General features: G+C 37.9%; 1 protein-coding gene and 1 pseudogene across 1 annotated transcript in view; one reads left to right on the forward strand and one right to left on the reverse strand.

The window, feature by feature from the left end:
- The first annotated feature begins 893 nt into the window (after positions 1–893).
- LOC101592756 lies at positions 894–2,075 on the forward strand (annotated as a pseudogene).
- A 662-nt stretch (positions 2,076–2,737) lies between these two features.
- Positions 2,738–24,453, reverse strand: part of Lrpprc (leucine rich pentatricopeptide repeat containing) — a 116,639-nt gene continuing 94,923 nt past the window's right edge. The window contains exons 30-38 of the mRNA XM_004627661.2: positions 22,811–22,937; positions 16,097–16,185; positions 12,170–12,371; positions 10,610–10,749; positions 10,370–10,485; positions 7,830–7,904; positions 5,216–5,300; positions 3,637–3,779; positions 2,738–2,904 (exon numbers count right to left, since the gene is read on the reverse strand). Of these exons, the coding sequence (XP_004627718.1) occupies positions 2,848–2,904; positions 3,637–3,779; positions 5,216–5,300; positions 7,830–7,904; positions 10,370–10,485; positions 10,610–10,749; positions 12,170–12,371; positions 16,097–16,185; positions 22,811–22,937 (1,034 nt within the window). The 3' untranslated portion in view covers positions 2,738–2,847. The remainder of the gene's footprint in view (positions 2,905–3,636; positions 3,780–5,215; positions 5,301–7,829; positions 7,905–10,369; positions 10,486–10,609; positions 10,750–12,169; positions 12,372–16,096; positions 16,186–22,810; positions 22,938–24,453) is intronic.

The raw sequence follows: 24,453 nt of genomic DNA on the forward strand, positions 1-24,453 counted from the left end.
AGGAGGATCGCAAGTTCAACCCCAGTCTGGGCAAATGGGCAGCTCAGCAAGACCTTCTCTTAAAATAAACATATACATGTCTATGTAGGTGTGTATGAAAAGGACTGGAAATGCAGCTCAGCACAGAGGCCCTGGCTTCAATTTGCAGGACCATGGTGGTGGTGGGAGGATGCTAAAGGAAGGCTTTTTCATATTTTCTTTGTACTACATTCACATTTTACTTCTTTGTGCAAGTGAGATTATACTTCCAGGTTCCCCAAAGACAATTTCAGATTATACCCCACCTTTGAACTATGTTTTAGCCAAAATAAATAAAGCTTAGGTCACCTAATCTAGGATTAACAAGTCTGTAAAACAGAGGGACTGCTTTAGCAGAGATCCTCCAGACTGGTGCTCAAAGGGAGGCTCCATCATGTTCTTGAGCTGGGCCTCCACAGAGGGCAGCCTCGCGCCTCCTCAGAGCTGAAGGCCCAGCTTGTGCAGTGACACACAAGACTTGGCTGCCCTCTGTCAGCTTCCTATCCACCCGTGGGCAGGCACTGGCCAAGCAGCGCTGGTCCCACAGGACACGCAGAACAGGCATGCTGTTCTGAGAAAAGGTTGGAGCCCACCCAGCTCTGAAACCCAAGAGCAGGCAGTTCCAAACTGAAACAGGCAAGGCAGGCTTCAAAATGAGGGTAATTACTAAAGAAGACATTTCAATGTCTCCACACAGGTCAATATTCCATATGAAGATCCCTTGGTAATGGTAAATTGTCAACTATCTACCTTAAATTTTTGTTTTTTAGTTTTGGTACCAGAAATCATACTCAGGACCCGGCCACTGCCAGGCAGGCGCTTGTGCTGCTGAGCTGTATCCTTGGCTCTTAATTTTTTTTTAAAAAAGTACCTACTTTACAATGCAGATACTCACCAGCATCACTTTTACTTAAGCTGATTATAAATCAAGACTCACTGCATCACATACGAAGGCCCCATGTTCACAGCATGTGAATGTAAATTAACAGACCTGACTTAGAGGGCAGCTTGTGACAAAATCCCGAAACCAAAATGAAAGGAGCTCTTCTGCCTCCATTTTAAATCTAGCTCCATACAACGCTCCGCTGCCGCCAGCACCCCCACAACCCGGACCGCGCGCCCGCTCACCCCTGCCGATGGCTCCGCCACCATGGAGGACATGAACGAGTATAGCAATATAGAGGAATTCACCGAGGGGTCCAAAATCAACGCGAGCAAGAACCAGCAGGATGACGGTAAAATGTTTATTGGAGGCTTGAGCTGGGATACAAGCAAGGAAGATCTGACTTGAGTACTTGTCTCGATTTGAGGAAGTTGTAGACTGCACAATTAAAGCAGACCCAGTCACTGGAAGATCAAGAGGATTTGGATTTGTATGTTTCAAAGATGCTGCTAGTGTTGATAAGGTTTTGGAATTAAAAGAACACAAACTGGATGGCAAATTGATAGACCCTAAAAGAGCCAAAGCTTTAAAAGGGAAAGAACCCCCTAAAAAGGTGTTTGTGGGAGGATTGAGCCGAGATACTTCTGAAGAACAGATTGAAGAATATTTTGGAGTTTTTGGAGAGATAGAAAATATTGAACTTCCCATGGATACAAAAACAAAAGAAAGGAGAGGATTTTGTTTCATCACATACACAGATGAAGAACCAGTCAAGAAATTGTTAGAAAGCAGATACCATCAAATTGGTTCTGGAAAGTGTGAAATCAAAGTCGCACAGCCCAAAGAGGTATATTGGCAGCAACAGCAACAACAAAAAGGAGGAAGAGGTGCTGCAGCTGGTGCACGAGGTGGTACTAGGGGCCGTGGTCGAGGTCAGGGCCAAAACTGGAACCAAGGATTTAGTAACTATTATGATCAAGGATATGGAAATTGCAACAGTGCCCGTGGTGGTGATCAAAACTATAGCAGCTATGGCGGGCACGATGATACTGGGGATCACTATGGGAACTATGGACATGGACGGGGATATGCGGACTACAGTGGTCAACAGAGCCCTTATGGCAAGGCATCTCGAGGAGGTGGCCATCACAGAAACAATTACCAGCCAGACTAAAGAGGAAGGCAGTGGATTTGTGTTTATACAAATTTTATTTGTATGATTTCTCATGCTAAACCTCAAATAAATGCTTCCTTATGTGAAAAAAAAAAAAAAAAAAAAAGGAAGGAAATGCGTTGTTGCATTTCATGAAAAGTCTGCACCAGAAGCAAAGATTTCCAAAGCTCAAAGCCACTGTGCTAGAAGGGAAAGTGTTCTGCGAAGCCTCCAAGCACTGGCCACTGATCACACGCGAGGGAGGGTCAGACTCTTTGGGCCTCTGCTTCTCACTGAGACACGATGTTTCATAAAATTAAAAAGTGGCCTAGGACTTCACATATATGACAGCTTCTTATACTTTGGAATATTAAGCACTAGAAAACCCACTGAACACCATTTTATCTATCTCCAAATTTTTTCAGATAAATAAAACTAATAAATACACCTTACAGGAATAGTCTTTTTCTGAAATAAAACAAAACAGAATAGGGAAACTAAATATTCAAATGGGAGGAGACCTTTGAAAGATTAAGGCCTCACATAACAAAGCCTTAAAGAAAACACTTTTATGTTGTAGACAAAAAAAAAAAAAAAAAAAAAAAAAAAAAAACAAAACCTAGTAGGTGTGCAGTTACTATCAAAAGAGTTGACTATTACATTGAACTTACAGATAAAAAATATGTAATCAAAATAATTTTCCATATTTTATTTTTCCTCTCAAACACATCTTAAAAATAACATTTAGACATAGGATCACAAAAACACAAAAAACTGACAGCCTCCACTTATTTCAGGAAGGGATTTCACCTGATTCCTTTAGTTGCTTTGCATAAAATTCAAAGCTTTCCTGTTCAGGGGGAAAAAAAAAGAGAGAAAGAGAGAGAGAAAATGAAGAAAGTTATTGAGTCACCAGCAAGTTGTGACGATACAAAACTTTAAAATTACAAAGCACTGCAAACTGAGAGCTGAGGCTGTGGGGCCCATGCCAGCCTGCTCACAAGCCTGCAGTTCCAACCTGAAGGTCTCCAGTGCACAGTAATAGCTAAGACCAGGAGCCTGGCACGCACAATTCCATGCATGCAGGTATTTGCACTACCTCTGCACACTGGACACTGAGGTATCTGAAATAAACAGTGTAATGACTTTCAGTTCACTGACACATTACAATGGAGTTCTGCATATGTGACTTCTCTTACTAAGGTAAATCAGATTTCTTCAATCATGAAGAAATGAAAACCAACTTACTTAAAATGAACCTGTACTTAACAGAGATATGATGTGCTTGGCTACCGAAATACTGGGCCAGAAAATCCTATTCCAAGAGGAAATGATGAGAACAGCCCGAGGACAGTGAATGAAGTCAGCCCAAGGTAAAGGCCTGGGCAGCTGACACACACCTCGGCCCACAGGACGCTGCAACCCCAGCCACAGACAAGGCCACAGCGTAATCCTCAGCCTCCTGGGCAGCTCCTTACAGACATCTAATCCTCATGTAATTAAGTATTCAACTTATTTTTCATACAGTGCTATGAGGCACATGTAAGTTGGTGGAGGCTTTCTCTTCTGAAGGGCTACTCACAGGGGGCTCAGTGAAAGGAACAGACTCTCCAGCATTCTTCAGCAAAAGTGCATAACGTTTTAGAAACAGGTCATTCAATTTCATCTTTTTTGCATTCACGTGCTCATACAGCACTTTAGCAGATGCTACATCATTGTCCAAAGCTGACCAAGAGAAGAAAAGTACATTAATCATAATAAGTAGGACCTATCTTCCTCTTTTCACCAGAATAATCTACTCACTTGGGAACCCCCGGATCCCTTTATCCCAAGGCAAATGGGGCTCTGGAGCTATGTTCACAGTCTAGGAATAACTGCACTGCTTATCCACACCCTCCACACCCTCGTGCAACAGTACTCACTATGAAGGAGAAGCAAAATGGCAAAAGCCTTTATGATAACATTAATGTATCAGGTATTTCAAGTGGCCGTAAGCTAAAGTTCTCAGTCCAACCCGGATCTCCCTAAAGGAAGCCAGGGTGAATGACACTAGCCCCTACTAAGTGGACAGACTACCCAGGTTTAGTCGAAGTCAACTTCCTCTGTGAAAGTCCCCTGCTCCCCTCCCAAACTTCCCACACTACTAGCAAGGGTTCAGGTTCTACTTTCTTCTAAGAAGTTGTCTTAGGAAACTCTCGTGTCTTTTCTTTCTCTCCTTCCTGCCTATTTTAGTAGTAACATCTAAGTGCTTTATGCATTTGACTTATTCAATGTTACTGGAAAATTGAGGTTGATGATTTTACTTTTTTTGGAGAGAGGGTCTTGCTATGCACTACACTACAGGCTGGCCTTGAACTCCCAGCAATCCTACTGCCTCAGCCTCCCAGTGCTGGGATTAATTGTGCACCACCATGCCTGGCTATACCTTTATTTTGAAATAAGGATACGTAGTTCCTTTATAAGGGTAGAAAAAGGAAAAACCAATTTACTAATCCTGACTGCTGAGGACCTTATCCTGCCAAAAATAAAATCAACAAAACAATCCTTTATGTACCACATCAAGTAGCACATGGCAAAATGATCATCATTTAGAAATGGTAACATTTATCTTGAGTAGTGAGTAACCTTTACATCATTTCCCTTTCACTGATTTCTGGCAACAAGGGACAAACTGGCGGAAAGACTACAATTCCCCTTGGGACTCAGGTGAACGTGGGCTATGTTTAGGTAAGGAGCAGGTGGGCAGGTGAAGGGCACTGAAGGAGAAGGCAAGAAGTGCCAGTTTTCCACAGTGAGTCCATATGAACTTCTACTTTTTCTCAGAGCCTGGCATCCTATCACCATGCCTGGACTGTCCAGGGACACTCGGTGCCACTTTGCAATGTTACAGCAATAATATTTCATAATTTTCACACAGCTTCAAAATATTCTAGGGCTAAGTGAATCTTTTTTTTTTTTTTTTTTTGGCAGAACCAAGAATTGAACTCAGGCTCTTGTGCTTGCCAGGCAAGCACTTATTCTACTGAGCTACCTCCCCAGCCTTCTAAATGAATCATTTATATCATCAGTAACTGTCTGATATTTAGAATTACTGCCTCTGTGTTTACTGTATTATAAAAATTTAAACCACACAAATAATATATTAAGATTAAATTTATTACCATAGCTTCTCATGGTGGAAGTATAGGCTTCTTCCTTGTCACGTAATTCAGGAATCAATTCCAACAGAGATGTCAGAACTGGCGCCTAGGAAATTAAATGCAGTTAATATTGCCACAAACTCAGAAGAACAGTTGAATTAGACACTAATAAACACATCAGAAAATCTTGACAATAATTACAAAAACCTGCCCATTCAAAGATTTTCCCTTCTGTGTATCTCAGCACTTGATGGTGCTTCAATTAATTTATACTTAAGGGGCTGGCGAGATAGCTCAGTGGTCTAAAGTGCCTGCTTAGGCACGAACCATGGTTTGATCCCCGGCACCACATGCCATGCTAGGTCTGCCCTCAGGGTGAGCTGAGCTGGCCAAAAAAAAAAAAAAAGAATTTACAGAAGTTTACACCTAAAACACATCAGCATTTTTCAAAAGATGATAGAATTCTACTTACATTTCTATGAAGATTTTCTAAAATATTTAAACATTGTTTCAGGATGTTTCTAAATATCTAATGACTGCTTCTTTTATCAACTAGCAGCTATGCCAAAAAGTTTTGTGAGCCTAAGGGTAGAAGATATATGAGCTACATTTGGAGACGCCGAAGTTTTTTAATGAAGTGTGGAGAATTCAGGCAAACATTCTAGAGTTTTCCCTGCTTGGTACATAAAAAGAGCCATCTTCAAGATCTCATTGGTGGGGGCCTGCCCCTTAGCTCAGTTCTTTAAGTGGCTGTTTGAACAAAGCAGTCAGGCTCAGGTTGCTGTGGTTCGATCCCCACAACTCAAGCCAGGTATACATGCCCTGAAGGCATTCGGAGCAAAAAAAAAAAAAAAAGATCTCATTGGAATATGGTCTTGTTCCCTGTAGAGAATCTAAAAGTGTCTTAGTCTAATGAGTAAATGATCAATTAGTATTTCTACATACATTATGGAATTATGAATTCTTCATACATTAGACTCTGGTGCCATCTCACAAGAGATGAAGTCTAGCTTAACTATTATACTGTCAAATAAAAGGACACTGTAGCTAGTACTTAAAAATTCCCTTGGGGCTGGTGAGATGGCTCAGTGGTCTAAAGCACCTACTTAGAACAAGCTTAGCAAAGCACAGGGACCGCGGTTCAATCTCCCAGCACCACATGCCAGCCAGCCCCGCCCCCTGGTGGGCTGAGCTGGCCACATACACACACACAATAATAAAATAAATTTAAAAATTCCCTTTCCCGTTTTCAGCATGTGTATTCAGCCAACCCATATTAAGGCCTATCTCTTCACCACACCTGGTCATTTTAGATCCTTATACTTTTCTTCCTTGTGGTGCTGGGGGTGGAACCCAGGGCTTCATGTATACTACACCCAAGCTCTACCACTGAGCGTGTGACTACCCAGACCCCAGCACAGATTGTAGTTCTCCTTAAAAATGTGAAAATAGGGGCCGGGAGATAGCTCAGTAGAATAAGCGCTTGCCTGGCAAGGACAAGGGCTTGAGTTCAATCCCTGGTTCCACCAAAAAAAAAAAAAAAGTGAAAATCATCTCTTTGAAATGAGGGTAGGGACTTACACTTAAGTAGTTGCTAAGCATTGCTGAACATAAATATAAGAGATTAAAAAGTGCGGTGAGGTTAAATTTTTTAAAAGCAAGTACATAGGAAGGGGAAGTATGTGGAAATAAAGGAAAGCAAGGTCACTCTATCTGTTTAGGGAGTTTCATCTACAACAAAAATTACAATTTGTGTTCAGTTTGAAATTTTATCAAGGATCCAAATAAACTGAGCAGGAAGTTCCTATAGCTCAACAGGTAAAATCAGATCTCATCTTTGGGGGGCCAGGGATACAGCTCAGCAGCATAAGCACCTGCTTGGTAAGTGAGTTACGATTCCTAGTACCAGAGAAGAGAGAGAAAGAACATTTTTTGGCACTATGTTTTTATCAACTAAAAAAACAAATTCCAAACTATATTACTTTACACATACCTGCACACCCCTTCTAAAGCACAAGTAAGAACATTAGCTCAGTAGGCCACATCAACGTTAAAGCCAAACTGCTCACCGGCCTGTGACGGCTTCTAGTTGAGCAGCGCTCACGAGTGGCCGCCCAGTGGGAGACACCTGCACGGTTTGTCTCTGCCTAATTGCTTCTGCCTTACTAAGTGCACCACGGTGACTTCAGCCATCCAACTTTTATCTTCTACTCCTAAGGGACCTTTCTTGGGGCTCTCATTGCACAAACACAAGAAAGAGAGGGGCTAGCAAGACAGCCGTCTAGAGCATCTGCTTAGGCAGGCTTAGGCAGGTGCAGTGGACCATCGTTCAGTCCCCAACACCACATGCTGCACCAGCCCTGTCCTCAGGGTGGGCTGAGCTGGCCAAAAAAGAGAAAAGAAATAGAAAAAGAGAGGGGAAAAACAACAACAACAACAACCAGAAAGAAAGAAATGTGCCACAAGAACTTCATTTGCAATTTAGTACAACTAAGAAATCGTAACTGTCTCTGTACCAACACCCTAAAAATTAGGACAGTCTTCAATCTTGGTGTTTCAGGACCCTGAACCAATAAGCTCTCCTGTTAAACCACAGAACAAATCTGACTTGTTTACCACTAATGTACATACGTACCTTGCCTTGTTTCTGAGCGCTCCTAATACAGAACACCAACAGAATTGGGGTTTGTTCAGCAATTGCACCACATCTCTAAAAATTAAATTATTCAGTCAGTAAAGGTTTTTGATAAATAAGCAGACCAAGGTGAATATTTTCAATTAGGGAAGTTCACAATAACACAGTAGCGTATCAGTACCACCAGGAAAGCCCAATAGTCGACCATGTTTTTTTAAGGGAAGAATAAAGGGAAACAAGTACAAGCTCTGCCAAGCACGGGTGAAAGCTGTCCTTGGCACTGCAAGTGTAAAGTTTGTTTAAAAAGAAAAGGGAAAAATTAAACTAATGCTTCAACAACCACAGAACAAGGTTTAAGACTGCAAAGAAAGAGGAAAAAAAGAAACATTATTCCTCTCCAATTATACTGCCAAGCATTCACAAGTGAGCTAGGGATCATAAGGTTAATTATACATTTAATAAGGTGTCAGGGAGATAACTGCTCGTTTCTTTATAAAAATTAAAATGTACAAAGCAAGTTCTCTTTAAAGTATAATTACCTACACTTATGCATACAAAAGGACTGATTTCAATCTCTCTATTTTATAAAAGGCTTTCATTGCAACAGACAGCCAATGCTTGAGAAAGAGACAAAAGTTAAACTAAAAAAAAAGTTTATATGACAGACCAGATAAATCAAGTGTCTATCCAATCTCAGGTGCTATAGTCAAATCAAATATGGCAAGACAATATTTTAGTTTACACTCATCATAGGTGTCATTCTCTTAAGTTTCTAAAAGCATATTGCTCTTTCAAAGCTCTAAAACACTGTCAATACTAAAACGAGTAGTACAAAAAGAACTTTTGGGGGCACAGAGAACATTTACGTTATAAACTGCTGTTTTCAATATCTGTAAAGAAAGTGTTCTGAGCTCAAGTAAGAAAAATCCTTAATTGTTTGACAAGTAGGTAAAGGGTTTATCATCTGGAACTTTAGCTGACTGACAGGACATAAGTTAAAAGACAGCTGCTACAGCATTAACACTCAGCTATCAGAGAGCTTTCAGGTTAGGCCACCAGGCCAGAACCCTGCTATCACCTGGCCCAGCTGCTGGCTATGCTTGCTTTGCGCCCTCCAGATTATGGCCGGGGAAGTCAAGGGCCACTGTCTAGGGAAGCTGTCAGAAAGGGTACGTCAAAGCTGAATAAATACTCCCACATGTATAATTAGATACTTCTATGCTTATAACCCTAAATATGTACATATGAAAAGAAAACATGAATTATATTAAGACTGATTTTTTTTTGGCAGAACCAGGGATTGAACTCAGGCCCTTGAGCTTGCCAGGCAAGCACTTGTTCTACTGAGCCATCTCCCCAGTCCCGAGACTGAATTTTTTAAAGGCCATAAGAAGCAACAAATGTTCTGAAATCCCTATTATCAACTGTTTTTCCTTACCAAAAAAAGGTAGGGGTTGACAGATGAACCAAATCAAACAAACTTCACAATTAACTGGAATTTCTCTATGTTCAGAAACAAAAGTATCAGCCCCAGAATAAATGCCAATTTATTATTTTTTTAAAATACTACTGCTAACTCAGAGGAAATACTTCAGGCATTTCCTTTAAAAATGGTTTGGATTCTGTCAATATAGAGGGACTTTAAGAGTCAAGAATCAGAGCTCAAGCAAATGGGTGCAGTCTCCCCTTCCTTATCTGCTACTTAAGATATAGCACAGCTGGTAGAAATGTAAGTGAATATAATACTATTTACTATCAAAAATTGGTCTCAGGCCTCAATCTGACACAGGGAGTCTACACAAACACAGCCGTTGGCGGGATCATGGTGACTGTTTGACTGCCACCTGCTGGGACGGGGCTCCCCAGCGGTGCCTGTTTGTGTGCGCTGCCAGTGGCAGCTCCATCACCTACCGCTCGGTCGCACTTACTGCAGCTTTGTATTTAGGTCTGTTAAAATGCTATGAATGCAGTTGTCTCCTTCCCAGAAGACTGCTAATTTCACAGAATGCAGGCCACAGAGACCTCTGTCATTTAATGTGTCTGTGACACACAAGTGAATAGAAAGCAAAATCAACTCTTAATAAACCTGGAATAAGGCTCTGAGAATGTCCTAAGTATTCAGGAAGAAGCTACTCTTGAAAAGCAAACATTTTTACTTCTTATTGGTAAATGGTGTTGCCATGGTGATGCACAATATTTAGAGCATTAGCAAAATTAAAAGAGAAAAATCAAAGGAACTGTTGTTTTGCATTATGTACCTGCATGGAAACACTTGTTTATAAAATGTTTCAGCAAAATTCATCTTCCCCATTTTTGACCCCTTCTTGAATTATAAAGACTTTTCTCATCCTATCTGGCATCTTTAAAACTGGCAAATTACAACCTGAAATCCAGTTCCTTGCCATGCAATTTTGAGTCACACAGAATTCAAGTGGTTTAGCAGTGCTGTGCCTTATTTCTGGAGTTTCACACACAAGCAGGTCTAGTACTCCTCCAGCTGCTTCTCACTAGCTACAAGTGCCACTGCTCTGAGTCATTACCTGTAGAAGAGCTCTGGCATCATCCATCTTGCCTGAATCCACAAGCTGAAGGAAAAGATCAGTGACTGGTTTGTAAACTGAAAACTGATTGGCCAATCTCTCTGCCATGATGCTTACTGGAAAATGACAAGTAAGAAAAACCTTTTGTTAAAACAGTGGTAAGATTTATCCATTGAATAAATCTGGTCTACTTTCACCAGAGAGCAAATTCTGTGTTCTTTAACTGAACAATAAACTTACATTTTTCAACTGCTGTTTCCATCTGCTCCTCTATTGCTTTTCTGAATAAGTATGACAAGCCAAAGTACTGAGGTTCTATCGTTTGATTCCCTGATGTAAGCATATTTTCAATGTTTTCTATGGCAACATCCATGTTGTTGCTAAAAAGAAAAATTTTAAAAATTGTTTTTATATTAATATTGCGGCCAGTTTTACTGTAAGAATCTACTTTTAGATCAGTCATGCATATATTTTAGGAAAAACAGGAATATAGTTACAGTTAAGAAGACTAAGAAAACACTGTAATTAAAGCACATCCAGGTAGCAAAAGCAATCATTGAGGAGTTCACACTATACCAGTTGTTTATCTTACTTACTCGAAACAGTTGTGGATTTTAAAATACTGCTCTAGAAATAAGATCAAAGCGATATAATATATACATATATATTTTTTCCAAGATAAGTATGTGAAGTGTTTGATTTTACAGTTCTTTGGATATAAAATGACAATCTGCACAAGTGCTATAACTCTGTCTTTATAATTTACAACTGGTCCCTACTATATAAGGTAAAGACATTTCATCTTTTAAAGATGGTCATGTCTTCAGCTGATGTATTTTCAATGTCTCTAACCCAGAGTCACGTAAATTTCTTTTTTTAACATAATTTTCCTTCTGTAACCTAGTATACATAATTTAAATACATTAAAATTCTCAGGAACAGGGCCAGGGAGAATGCTCAGTAGTATAAGCACTTGCCTGGCAAGCGCAAGGGCCTGAGTTCAACCCCCGGTTTCACCAAAAAAAAAAAAAAATCTCAGGAACAGTATCTTTACTTTATGCTGGGGGAGGGAGGAATCAATTGTATGGCTACTGAACATTCTCCCCCTAAAGCATTCTAAGAATGTCTATTTCACAGTATTCCTATCAGTCTTGAACCTAAGTGAAGTATTTTGCTATAGGGAAGTTAACAAAAAACAACAAAAAAGTCCCACTTAATGATGAGTCCCAACAAGAAATCTAAGGATGGTGGTAAGGAAATCAAGTCTCCTCATGTGGGTGCGTACTGATAAGGTGGGTGGGTGGGTGAGGAGGACAGAAATGACTTTATGTGCATGCTGGGTATGGAACCAAGGGGCCTTGGGCATGTTATGTGCATGCTCCACATATATGTGAGCTACATCCCTAACCACAGACATGTACAACTTGGACAAGTCTGCTGGGCCCCTCTATTTCACAATATGCTAGTAGAATGTCACCCTCTCAAGTACTGCTAACAAATGAAATCATTTTCACTTTTGTAAAAAAGTGTTTTGACAAGAGTTATGGCATATATATATATATATATATATATATATACACACACATATGCACACAGGCACACATACAAGAAAAGTTAGCAATTGTAAAGTTTTATGACTGATAAACATTTAAGATTTAATTTAAATACAAAATGTATTTTCAACATTAATCAGTAACAATAATCAGCACTGAAATCTAAATAGACAGTTTACAAAGGCATAAAGTTTTTAAAAGCAGTATCTGACATCATGTTTATTCAAAGAAGCTTGAAAATACTTACTTCTTTATCTGTGCCAAAGCAATATTATTAATAAAAACCATAGCTGAGAGCCCAATGGAGTCATGCCCACTGACCATCTCTTGGATTGCTTCTATACTCTGTACATCACCCTTCAGGGCAAAGGCTTGGATAAGGCGGGTCACTGAAAGCCTAGAAGGAGTCTGGTCCAGGTCCAAGGCTGTTTTTAGAGTTGTTAAAGCCTCTAAAGTAGAATAGCAAAAAGAGTTTTCTTTACTGATTCATACTGACTTTAATGCATTTTGAAAACCAGGTTTTACATCTGAGCACCAAATTACTATATATACAAAAAGCTATAAATAATTCATTCTAGATCACAGAAAATATTAATACTTCATAAGGAATCTTTAAAAAAAGTATTTTGATTATCTATAAAGTATTAGAGACCATAGAAACTCATGAAGAAAAAATAAGTATGACTGGCCAGCTATCTGAGTTCCAATCAGGCATTAACATTTTAAGTTTCCAAAAATATGGAACCTTTAGACAGATTCATACTTTCTCAAATTTTATTAACTCAAAGATTACATGATTATTTAAAAAAAAAAAAACAAAAAAACTTTTAGTATCTCCAAGATATTTTTTCTGGAAAATCTATCTCTCTGGTCCAAATAGTATTTATCACTTTGGAGCAACCAAATTGGAAAATTCAATTTTCACACTAATATATTTATTTTACATTAAATTATCTACCTTGCAGATAATTTCTTATATTTAGTTTCTAAAGAAAATAAAGCTGGGGCTGGCCAGACAGCTCAGCACACTAAAGCACCTGCTTAGGCAGGCACAGGGACCAGGATTCGATCCCTGGCGTGTAGAGCCGGCCCCAGCCCCAGGGCATACTGAGACTGAGACTGAGTCTAGGTGTGGTGTGTGCCTATAATCCCAGCATTTGGGAGTCTGAAAACAGGAGGATCATTATGAGTCCAATCTGTGTACCTCACTGAGACCTTGTAGACCCTGTACTAAATACATAAAATAATAATAATAATAAACAGAAAATAAAGCTTACTCAATTCTTAAGTCTATAGCAAATGGTATTTTGTTTAATCACAATTACAAGTACTTAACTGTAAATAAATACGGAATACCTTTCTGATTTTTGGACTCATCTACAAGGGTAGCAAAATCCTTACGTTAAACAATAGTACATCGGAGGGGGATGTAATAATACTTGGCATAACACTCATTGCAGTAGCACTACCAAAAAAAAACCCCTTCACAGCTTTATAGCAATTAAAGCAATGCAACCTAGACAAAACTAAGGCTCTCAAAGCAGCGTTCTGAGTAAGAACAGCTTATCTTTCACAGTAGAATAGGAAAGGGTAATAATTAATCAGTCTATAAAAACAATATAGTGAAAGACATGATGAATTTAATCTTTATTACTGAATAAAGCATTATTACTCCAAATCTATAAATAACCTAAGCCAGCAATTCTCAAATAGGGCACTTACGTCACTTAAAAAGCATATTCAATAAAATTTTATAAATACACATTCACATATAGGAAACAAAGAGGTTTTATAATATTTAAAAATTATTAATTTTCTTATTCTATAGAAAATAAGCTTGATACTGTCTTATTAACACGAAGTCTTCTACAAATAAAATGTTTCCAATGTTAGGGAAAATCTTCCCACCAGTGGATCAAAGTAACAAAAATATAGTAACTGGAATTTATTAAGCACTTTGTTCTATTTGTTAAGCATTTATTAAATACGAGGCACAGGATTACAAATCTACACTCAAAACCAACTGATTGAGGTACACACTCATTTTTACAGATAGGCCACTAAAGCAGAGAGTTTAATATCTTCCTGGGGTCATACTCTTAGATACCAACCTGAGTTCAACAATCCCAAAGGCTGCATCTATGGGTACATGGCAGGGAGGGGCAAGCATAGGAAATCATTTTCTGCTATCCAGAGGGAGCATGAGAACTTGTGACCTGAATCATACTCTTATACAGAATTTGTCACCATAACTAAAGACCTAAAAGACACACACACACACACACACACACACACACAGCCTTCCAGTCTTTGCCCATGGTCACTCAAATCCAACATTTACTCAGTAACTCAGTGCTATTGAGTATACTGCAAAGGTGCTATGCATGCCCAAGCTATTAATATTCCATAGGCACACATTTATAAAATTATAGGGAGACACATTTGACTTTATTGTTTTCTTACTGCCTTAGATCGAGTTGATTAAAAGAAACCTGAAAAAGAAAAGGGCAGAAGAATGGAATACAATTATAAAGCTCAGGAACTTTCAACACCCATGGAACAACATGTGGAAAGGAGGCCAGGGCAACAGCACTCTTCTTGCTGATGCCTACTTTACTGCCATGTGAAGCTGAGTCTGCAATGAGGCTGGGCACTGGGGGTTGGGGTGGGGGCCACAGAGACAACACTGCGCTTCTCCACTTCTCTCCTCCACATGACCTACTCAAGCTGAACAGTGGAGGAAAGCAGACGAAAAACTAAACTTACGCACTTTCATGTAGTTTTCATAGGGCGCTGACATAAAAGCAGAAGGCAGTAGTCAAAATAAAGCATAGGTGAGGCTCAGCTCAACATGAACCTCTGAAATTAAAATTAAAGTGTCATTCTTTTTCTCTATAACATAAGGTATTTACCACAATGACCCTATTTATGAGTAGCAAGTTTAACTCTTCAGTTTCTTAAGATTATTTGTCATCTCTATATGAAAAATAAGCTTAACAACAACATTTCTATTAGAAATACAAGCGTTTTAAATGTTGAGTTACAAGCCCTACACCATTCAATGACATGCAGGGCTGTCCAAAGAGAGGTCTAGATGGGCTGGCCTTGCCTGAGGAACAAGGTGGAAACATGGCAAAGACAGAAATCAGCACTTACACGTTCTGTCCCCGTTAGTTACGGAGACAACTAAAGACATGCATGTCTAGGTATTACAAGCCAACACCAAGATTGCGCAATTAGCACAACTTTCTCTCAGAGATGTAAAATTATCTTATAAACATGCAAGCAAGGAAAAACACATTACAGACAGGAAAAAACTAAGTACCAGATTTAAGCATCAAAGAGCTTTTACTCCAGCCATATACTAAATGGCTTCTGTTGTATTAGCAAAACTGTGGTGTTAAATGTATTGGCTAAAATTCAAACATGAAAAGCTTCTTACCTAATAGAGATATTATTGTCCCCCTTGGGAGCTTATTCACAAGACCTCCAGAATCAACTCCACCCTACTAGGCCAACCGTCAACAGCCTTTACCAAACCACTGAGCTGCATCCCAACCCACCCAAAGCCATCTCCATGTCATTGTTATGTTACCCTCCTCTGCATTTAAAAACTCTAAACCTATTTTATTGCTGTTGGTATTATGAACTATTAAAAAGTATTAGATTAAGTTTAAAAAATGAATATTATAATCATGTGGTGCACAATCCCACACATTTAACACCCAATTTAACACATTTGGTATCTTATACACAACCCAACACAATATGCAAGAAACAACTGCTGGGAATTGTTTCAGATGTTCGAAAGTATGTTAATTTCCAAAGCAAAATGACTTGTGCTGTGAATTTTAACACACTTGAAAGCCTGTACTTTCTCTCGTCCTGGAACACAAATTTTGCATGTCTGAAGAGCTGTGATTCATCTTAAGAAAACCCATCTTGTGTTAAATGGAATGGAAACTGGACTAAGTGGTCAAATGACAAGTACATTCATATTCAAGCTGTATTATAAATGCATGTACAGTAATTTACGTCTCTCAGCTACCACAAAAGGCTCTTGATAAGCAGGTAATTTGCTAAATGGACTCCTTTATCCAAGTATTCGAAGGGCGTTACAAGAAAAATCTGCAGAGGCATTAATGTGACGTAAAGGTCAAGCATTGTGACATACCTTTCAAATAATCCCGCCTAACTTGCGCTATGATGAGGATGCTGTTGGCAGCATCGTTCAGTGTGAAGCCCTTGATGTGGGTCTCAGCGCTAAAAGAAGCAGACATTTAGAAAGGAATTACTGACATGCTTCTGATACGATAATAAATGGTTGAGCACCAAGGTGAAATTATAAAAACTACTGTTCGTATGTTAAAAATATTGCTGCAAAATATCGACCTGGAGACAGCTTTTGTGTTATCCTGTCAATGGTTATAGAAGGATAATTTTTTTTTGCATTCTGACAGATGACAAAGTTGGAAATGAGCAACAAAAGAAACAAAGTACAAGATTTTTTTTAAACAATCGGTTCAGATTCTTGAATGCTGACATATTAGATGACTAAAATAACTGCATGCCCTGCATTGTTCGGCTGTATCCTAAGTGGGATACTTTTTCCTCTTTTTTCTACATTCACCATAATTATAAAATGTAAAACTATTCTTCCAGCAACAAAAATGAACATTTATTTTCAGCACTGTATATTTTAAATATAAACTAAAGCATATTACTAACACCATATCATTTGGTTAATTTTCAAATTTCTGTCATCTGGATACATACAGTTTTTAAAGCTTTTAAACATATTGGCAGAACTAAAACTGTTGTTACATTAAAATTAAAAATCCTCATAAGACAACTTGCCCCAGCTTTAAATCTGAAACAAAACTCCTAACTTTTAAAAACTCAACAATAAAAAATTGTTTTACTAGCACCTTTGCTATAATACTTGACTAGAACTTACAGGATCAAGAAACAAGCCCAAAACCTAACAACTAGATATTATTTCTGTTCAGATATTATTTCTTGTGATGAAATTTCAGCATCCTTAACACAATGACGGCTCATCTTCTGATTCGGAATCTCCAAAGGCCAAAAGAAGCAAGAGCGATTACTGTCATTTTGCCTTATCAAAGCTCAGTGCTGACCTCACTGCCAACACGGGCCTGCAGTGAGCAAAGCGGGACCACTGTATATTACTGTCATCAATCCTAGGAAAATCCTCCATCGCCACTGCAACTCACTCATCCTCTCAGTCACTTTCAGCCTCTAGTCCCTGTGGTCTCTGGATGCAGGATTTTCTTATCCTGCTGGCCAATCCTCTTAATCCCACCAAAGTACCCATTGCTTGGTGTGAGTTTTTCCCTGTGTCCCTTCTGTCTAAGGTTTTAAGTCAACAACTCACGTATGAGAGTATAAGGTTCATAAAACAAAGGATTTTTTTTCTCAAGCTGTAGCATAATTAAATAAGACATTATTAAATTTTGCTTCTCATGCCAAAATTATTATATTATTTCTTATTTTTTATGTATTTGGTACGGGGTGTCACTACACAGCTTGGACTTGTAGTAATCCTCCCGTTTTCAGCCTCCACAGTGCTGGGATTACAGGTATATGCTACTATGCTGGCTCAGCACACCCAGGGGCAGGGCTGGTATGGTAGATTGAGCCCTGGTCCCTGCACTTGCCTAAGCAGGTGCTTAGTCTGCTGAGCTATCTTGCCAGCCCTCAAAATTATTTTACTTAAAAATAGTACCTAAAATTCTGAAACAGGGTAACAAAATTTCTCTTTTAATTAAAAAGTATAAACTACAAATCCTTCAGAAAGCCCAAACATGTAACATGTTTCTTTCATCAACAACCTCTTTGAAAGCAGAGATAAGTATCAGGAAGAAAAAACTCTCGAATCTTATAAATGTAGAAACAAACCTATCAAAATATAATCCAAACTGGCAAGAAGAGAAAAACTACAAAAAGTTACTGATGGAGACTTCTGTGCTCGGATCATTCATGCAATAGAAGAAATTGTATAATCTTTATCTGAGCTGCCCACTAGGTTGGTCACTGGGCACATATGGCGACTGTAACAGAGGAACAGAAGAATATAATCTAATTATATTTAAGTAATTTAAACAGTCACATATGGTGACTATTGGACTGAACAGCATACAATTCTAAACTTTTATTTTGAGGCTAGCCAAAATTACAAGGACTAGAAAAGGATTAATCTTTCAATGTATAATCAACTGCCAAAATTACCCTATCTTAACTAAAAAAGATAATACTATTGCTGACATTAGACATTTCAGAGTAATGAACAGACTACAGGTGGTGCTTATACAACACCAACACCAACAAGTGCATGGGATAGTAAAGGGAAACATTTTTAGATAGACACATAGCAGCTTTCAGGGACAAGAGAAAATGATGTGCCACTCTCAAAAGATAAAGCAGGACTATGATTCTCAATGCCTGTAAGAATGTTTAGTTATCAGATTAATAATTTAGGGCCTGGGGAGATAGCTCAGTGGAATAAGCGCTTGCTTGGCAAGTGTAGGGTCCTGAGTTCAATCCCCAGTACCGCAGAAATAAAATAAAATAAAATAAAATAAAATAAAATAAAATAAAATAAAATAAAATAAAAATAATTTACTTTCTTTACCTCTAAGTAGTTCCCATATTTAGTTTGAAAAAGGTAAAAAGTAAAGACTAAAAAAAGTTGGCTTCTAAAATTTTCAAGGCAGATGTTACTGTTACTTTTGATGTTTAATTATTTATTTAGAAGGGTCAATGACCTTGTCAGTAAAACTGAAGAAATTGTATTAGAAGTGCATCCATAACACATTAGAGACAGCAGAAACCAAAGATGGCATTTTTTTAATTTATAGGAAACAAAGCTTGCTCTTAAGATTAAGTGGCACCACACTGATAATTGTAACAACAGACCGCTATTTATGGTAAGGGCCTCAAAATAATACTGGGGCTACTGCTTCTTGTCTTATATATAACTCCTACAGTTATCTGGCTACTTTTTTTTTTTTTTTACTCTGATCACTGATACACTGATGGAACAGAAAGAGATGACCTTGTCTAGAATTGGTCATAAACTAGGAAATAAATCTTATCCCTCCACTAACACAATAAACTGGGTAAGTGGAACATGAACTTCCACTTATAAATTCCCAGTCCAGGGTTATTTTAAAATTTACTCCACAGAGATATAATCTGAGTTACAATTCTATACAGGTAATACCTTTTATTGACTGAAAAAAAGACACACATGCAATTGAAAAGTCTTGGTTTATATGTGGACTCTAAAAAGTGAAACTCAGAAGCAGAGAGCAAAATGATAGTCGTCAGGGGCTGGATAGAGGGGAATGGGGAGATGACTAAAGGAAGGGTACAAAGCTTTTATGTATTCATGCTCTGGAGCTCTACACAGCATAGTGCCAACAGCTAAGAGTACTATGCTATATACTTAAAATTATTTGAGAACACGCTCCTACTTGTGCACACACACACATAATAATTATAGACAAGATGGAAGAAACTCTGGGAAGTGAAGAATATTTTTATGGCCTTGGTGTGGTGATGCTTCATAGGAACATACTGATCCCCAGCTCACTGAGATGCACACATTAATATGTACATCTTTGTATAGGTAAATCATACCTCAAAAGAGTTTCATGAAAATCTAGAGAGGGGGCCTGCCCCTTAGCTCAGTTCTTTAAGTGGCTGCTTCAACAAAGCAGTCAGGCTCAGGTTGCTGTGGTTTGATCCCCACAACAAAAGCCAGCCAAACCTGCCCTGAAGTCACTGGGAGCAAAAAATAAATAAATAAATAAATAAATAAATAAATAAAATAAATAAAAAATCCATCTGTCATTTTTGAAAAAAGAAAAGAAAAAAATTAAAAATTTTTTAAAAAAAATCAGGGGCTGGGAGATGGCTCAGCAGAATAAGCGCTTTCCTGGCAAGCTCAAGGGCCTGACTTCAATTCCCAGTTCCGAAAAAAAGAAAAAACAACAACAACAAAAAAAGAAAATCTAGAGAAAGAGGAAAGGAAAGAAGATTAAACTTGGATTTTCTAGGCTGTGGATTTAAGGGGGAAATAGAAAGGCCGCGCTTATAACAATATTCTAGATCAGCATCCTTCAAATTAGATCAAGACCTAGTGGAGCAGACTACACAAATAAATGTTTTATACTACATCCTATATAACTATACAACTGAAGACATTTCACCAGGAACATGTAGCAGTTTAATACTTTCTAGTCTAATTCACTTTTTAAGACTGTTGACTCTATCCCACTAACCAGATTCCACGAGCACTCCACTGGCTGTTTAGACATCATGCTAGGCCAGTGGCCTTCAGGGATCCCATGCACACAATGCTTGAACACTCTAGGAGGCAAGGAAGCAATCACACCCTCACTTTAAACATGCTCCACTTTTCTAACATGTCCTATAATACGCTTACATGTGACACAGGAAGGAGCATAATCATACAAAGCCGCACAATTAAAATGTGGGAGAAACTTCCTGAATCACTGGAATGCTTAGCAAAACGCACACTCCTGGGCCCCCAGGAGATCAGCCTATTAGAACTTTAGTGGTATTCTATGGCTATATATATATATTTATGGCAATATTTTCATGCGTCCAGCATGAGAATACTTTCAGAATAAACTCAATTAAAATAAAAAAAAAATTTAATCTGTACTTTTCTTGAAAAGTATTTCAGGTTTTGTGATTAACCTCAGGATTAAACTTCATAAAATTCTCCTTTGCTTACACTACACTGTGTATAACTGAAATCAACATTTCATCAGGAAATAGAGAACCTTTCAGAGATGAGTGTCTAAACTGCAACTCAAAACCCATTTATTTGTCACAGTATCAACACTGCAATTCCACTTGAACATTCAGGTTCAATCATACCTAATTGTCAGCACAAAATGTTCTTGTCTTTTGGCCTCACTATCTTTTCAAATCACTGCTGTTTCAGAACACCTTTGATTATTATGGGATAGTTTCATAGTAATTTTTTCAGAAAAGTAATCTTAGAAAACAGACCACACCACTTTTGTGGTTACAGATCACAGGATACTGTTCAATGTAAAAGTTTCCAAGGCACACTGATTGTATACTTTAAGGATTAAAGTAAAAGTAAATGAGTATATGTACAAATGAGGATCTTGCTACATTATATACTCTAATAGTCCTACTGTGACTGGCTTAGACATTCAAATAATTCAAGATCACATCCACCTAGACAAACAGTCTCTGTGACAAATTAGGCAAACAAACAAACATGCTGGAACTAAAATTCTACAGCCCTATGATGTGTAACTTTCTAGTGACCTTAGAGAACGGTGAGCATCCTATTTCTGTTTGGAAATCTAATATGCCCTAAGTACCATGACTGAAAAATTTTCAGGCCAAAAATTGGCTGAGATTATTTAAAAATTCACAGTATATCAGGAAAAGGTTGAATTTTCCTATCAGAAAAAAGCTATTGGGGCCTGGGAGAGAGCTCAATAGAATAAGCATCTTCCTGGCAAGCGCAAGGTCCTGAGTTCAATCCCTGGTTCTGCAAAACAAAATGTCCTTTCTTAGGGCCAGGGATTTAGCTCAGCAGTGCAGCACCTGCCTGGCAAGCACAAGGTCCTAAGTTTGATTCCTGGTAGTAGTAGTAGTAATAATAATAATAACAACAACAACAATAACAATAACAATAATGACTAGAAATAATGACTACTGATCCACAACAGGACATGTGTATGTTCCAAAGAAGGTGATCTTTACAGCTTCCATTTTAGGCCATTTTTGATTAGTAATTCAACAGTAACTTGAGCGAAAGATGACAAAGCCAGGCAACAGACACACCAATAAGGAAGTTTTATTCCTGTTTTCATTAGCAAAAAATCTTTATCTACAGGAGTGCTGGCAAATCTTTTTCAGAGACAAGTGCCTAAACCTCAATGCAAAACTCACAAAGTGCCAACAATGCAAATTATATCTGAATATGGGGGTATTAGTCTAGAAAAAACTCACACATTAACCTCAGAAAATAGTACGCATGCCACAGGCTCACCACCACTGATCTATGGAATCAACCTAAGACACAAAAGCCACTGCTATCATTACCACCCCAAAAGATTTCTTTAAAAATACCCAAACTGGACTGAAAAACAAAAAAGGAAAAAATGTAAAGGCATACAAAGTGTGTTGAAAATCTATGTTTTCTCTACCTCATTTAAATATCATGAAGAAATCTGCAGTACAAATAGTATTATCAACTCATCACAACTCATCAAGGCTCAGAGATAGCAGGTAGTTTTCCCAAGGCCAAGGTTCTTCCAAGCAAGATTCAAACTCTTGTTTAAGTACAAAGACTTTGGTATCTTCTGTCAGGGTACTCAACCACAAAAGATACATGGAGCTAGTTGCCAAACAACTTGAACATAATAAAATTTTGCTTTACTGTACAAGAATATCTAAAATAGATTTTAGTAAAATGAATACAACTCTGTAAGCCCAGTAACAGCTACATTTTTAACAGCTACATTTTTTAGGTTAAAAAAAAAAAAACAAACCTCATAAATAACTTAACCTAAAATGATTTTGTAAGTAGCCGAGACTAATCAATTTCCACTATAACAATACATCTTTATAAACCCTAACAGTAGCCCTTATTTATTTATGTCTTTTGAGACAGGCTCTCACTATGCAGTTGAGGCAAGCCTTGAGCTCATTTTGTAGCCTAGACTGGCCTCCAATTTGCTATGATCCTTGTACCTCAGGCTTCTAAGTGCTAGGATTATAGGCATGCACCACCATGCCTGCCATAGCCAAGATGCAAAGTGGAAGGTAAAAGTGGGCTAATACTTACACATCTTTCACTTGCATGGCTTCTGTGAAACTGTCCTTCAACAACAGTAATTGTATAAGAGTTCTGTAAGTGTTACTGCTGAACATAATGTTTTGCCTTTGTCCTTTCAGGAAAATATTAAATGCATCTATGAGAAAACAAAAAATGAAAGCATTACTCCGAAGTGATCAAGAGAAGGGGGAAAAAAAAAAAAAAAAAAAAAAAAAAAAAAATCCCCAAACCAAATCCTTAAATTTACGATTTTTTTCTTTTAAACATCTACCCACCATTACCATTCCACAGACATATACCAACTGTGCAAGCAGCTAACATCATTCTTCAAAATCAGTTTTTTTCAACAAAATGGATGGTACCTAAAAGGATTTCCCTTTAAAATTATTTTTCATACCAGCTTTCTTAACTCAGTAAATCATGTTCATGCCAATAAAAATGAGAAACAGCTCTTCTAAATTTATCAAAACACGCCAGTTTCAAAATAAATAGCAAAATGTGTTAAAGTCCAAATAAACCAGAGGTATAATTTAGATTGAGGGGAGCAAAAGATTCATTTTAAAGCAATCTTTAATCTATAAGTGGGTGGTTTCAATGGTTAACATTTCAACACAATAGCATTAAAGTGAATATAACCTATAATTCTAAAATTAGGAGATCAAATTATTTGGCTACGACAGGACTTATACAAAAACATACAATTTTCAAATATACAGATATCTAACAAGTAAACTAGGCAACATTTGTTTGACTGATTAACAGTTTTATTTCACTTGTTCACAATAACTGTCAGTGAATGAAAAGATGTTACCAAAAGAGAAGTAACTACACTTTTCAGTCACTTACTTTTCTGAAATAAAATTGCTTGGCTACAAACAGCCAGCTGGGAACTCTAATTCACTCTGCCTTCTATGAACACAAGGCCCAATGTAAAAAAGAGAAGACCTAAGCAGGAGTGGGCATGACAGTCATGCTCAGAAGAACACTCTGTACTACTTAGAGGTTTCTTAACAGGTCAAAACTGTTATATGATTGTACAAGTGAGTTAGGGGAGCTCCAATTATTCTCTCAATTAAACGAAGTGGCAATATCAAAAACTTATTTATCTCTTCCAGTCAAACTGGGAGGAAAAGAGACAAAATATGATAATAATTATATATCTCCATCATAATGAAGACCAACTGGGGAGGTAAACAGTAGTTTTGGTATAAGTTAATCAAATGCTAAGCTTTCCAAAAACAATCCCTTTAGTATTAGATTACCAAGTGCGTTGCACCAGGTTTTTGTTTGTAAACACCTGTTTGTGCCAGAGCACTGGCAAAAAAAAAAAAAAAAAAAAAAAAAGTATAGAATAAAAACACATATAAGCAAGACAAAATGCTACTATTACTATTTCTTAATTTTAGTGCCAGTATGAATCCATCACAAATTTAAGAAAAATGTCACAGCATAGCTTTGCTAAATAGCTATTTTAAGTCATAATACATGACTGTAAAATACTATCATTCTGTACAATGTATATATTTCCCTCCCTCTCCCCCCGACCAATTGAACTAAGGACCTTGCACTTGCCAGACATGTGCTGAACTATATCCTCAGCCCCAATCATTCCTTTTTTTTTTTTTTTTCGGAACTGGGGATTGAACTCGGGC

The sequence above is a fragment of the Octodon degus genome, unplaced genomic scaffold (assembly GCF_000260255.1).
Source record: "Octodon degus isolate 3935 unplaced genomic scaffold, OctDeg1.0 scaffold00020, whole genome shotgun sequence".
Classification (NCBI taxonomy): Eukaryota; Metazoa; Chordata; class Mammalia; order Rodentia; family Octodontidae; genus Octodon; species Octodon degus.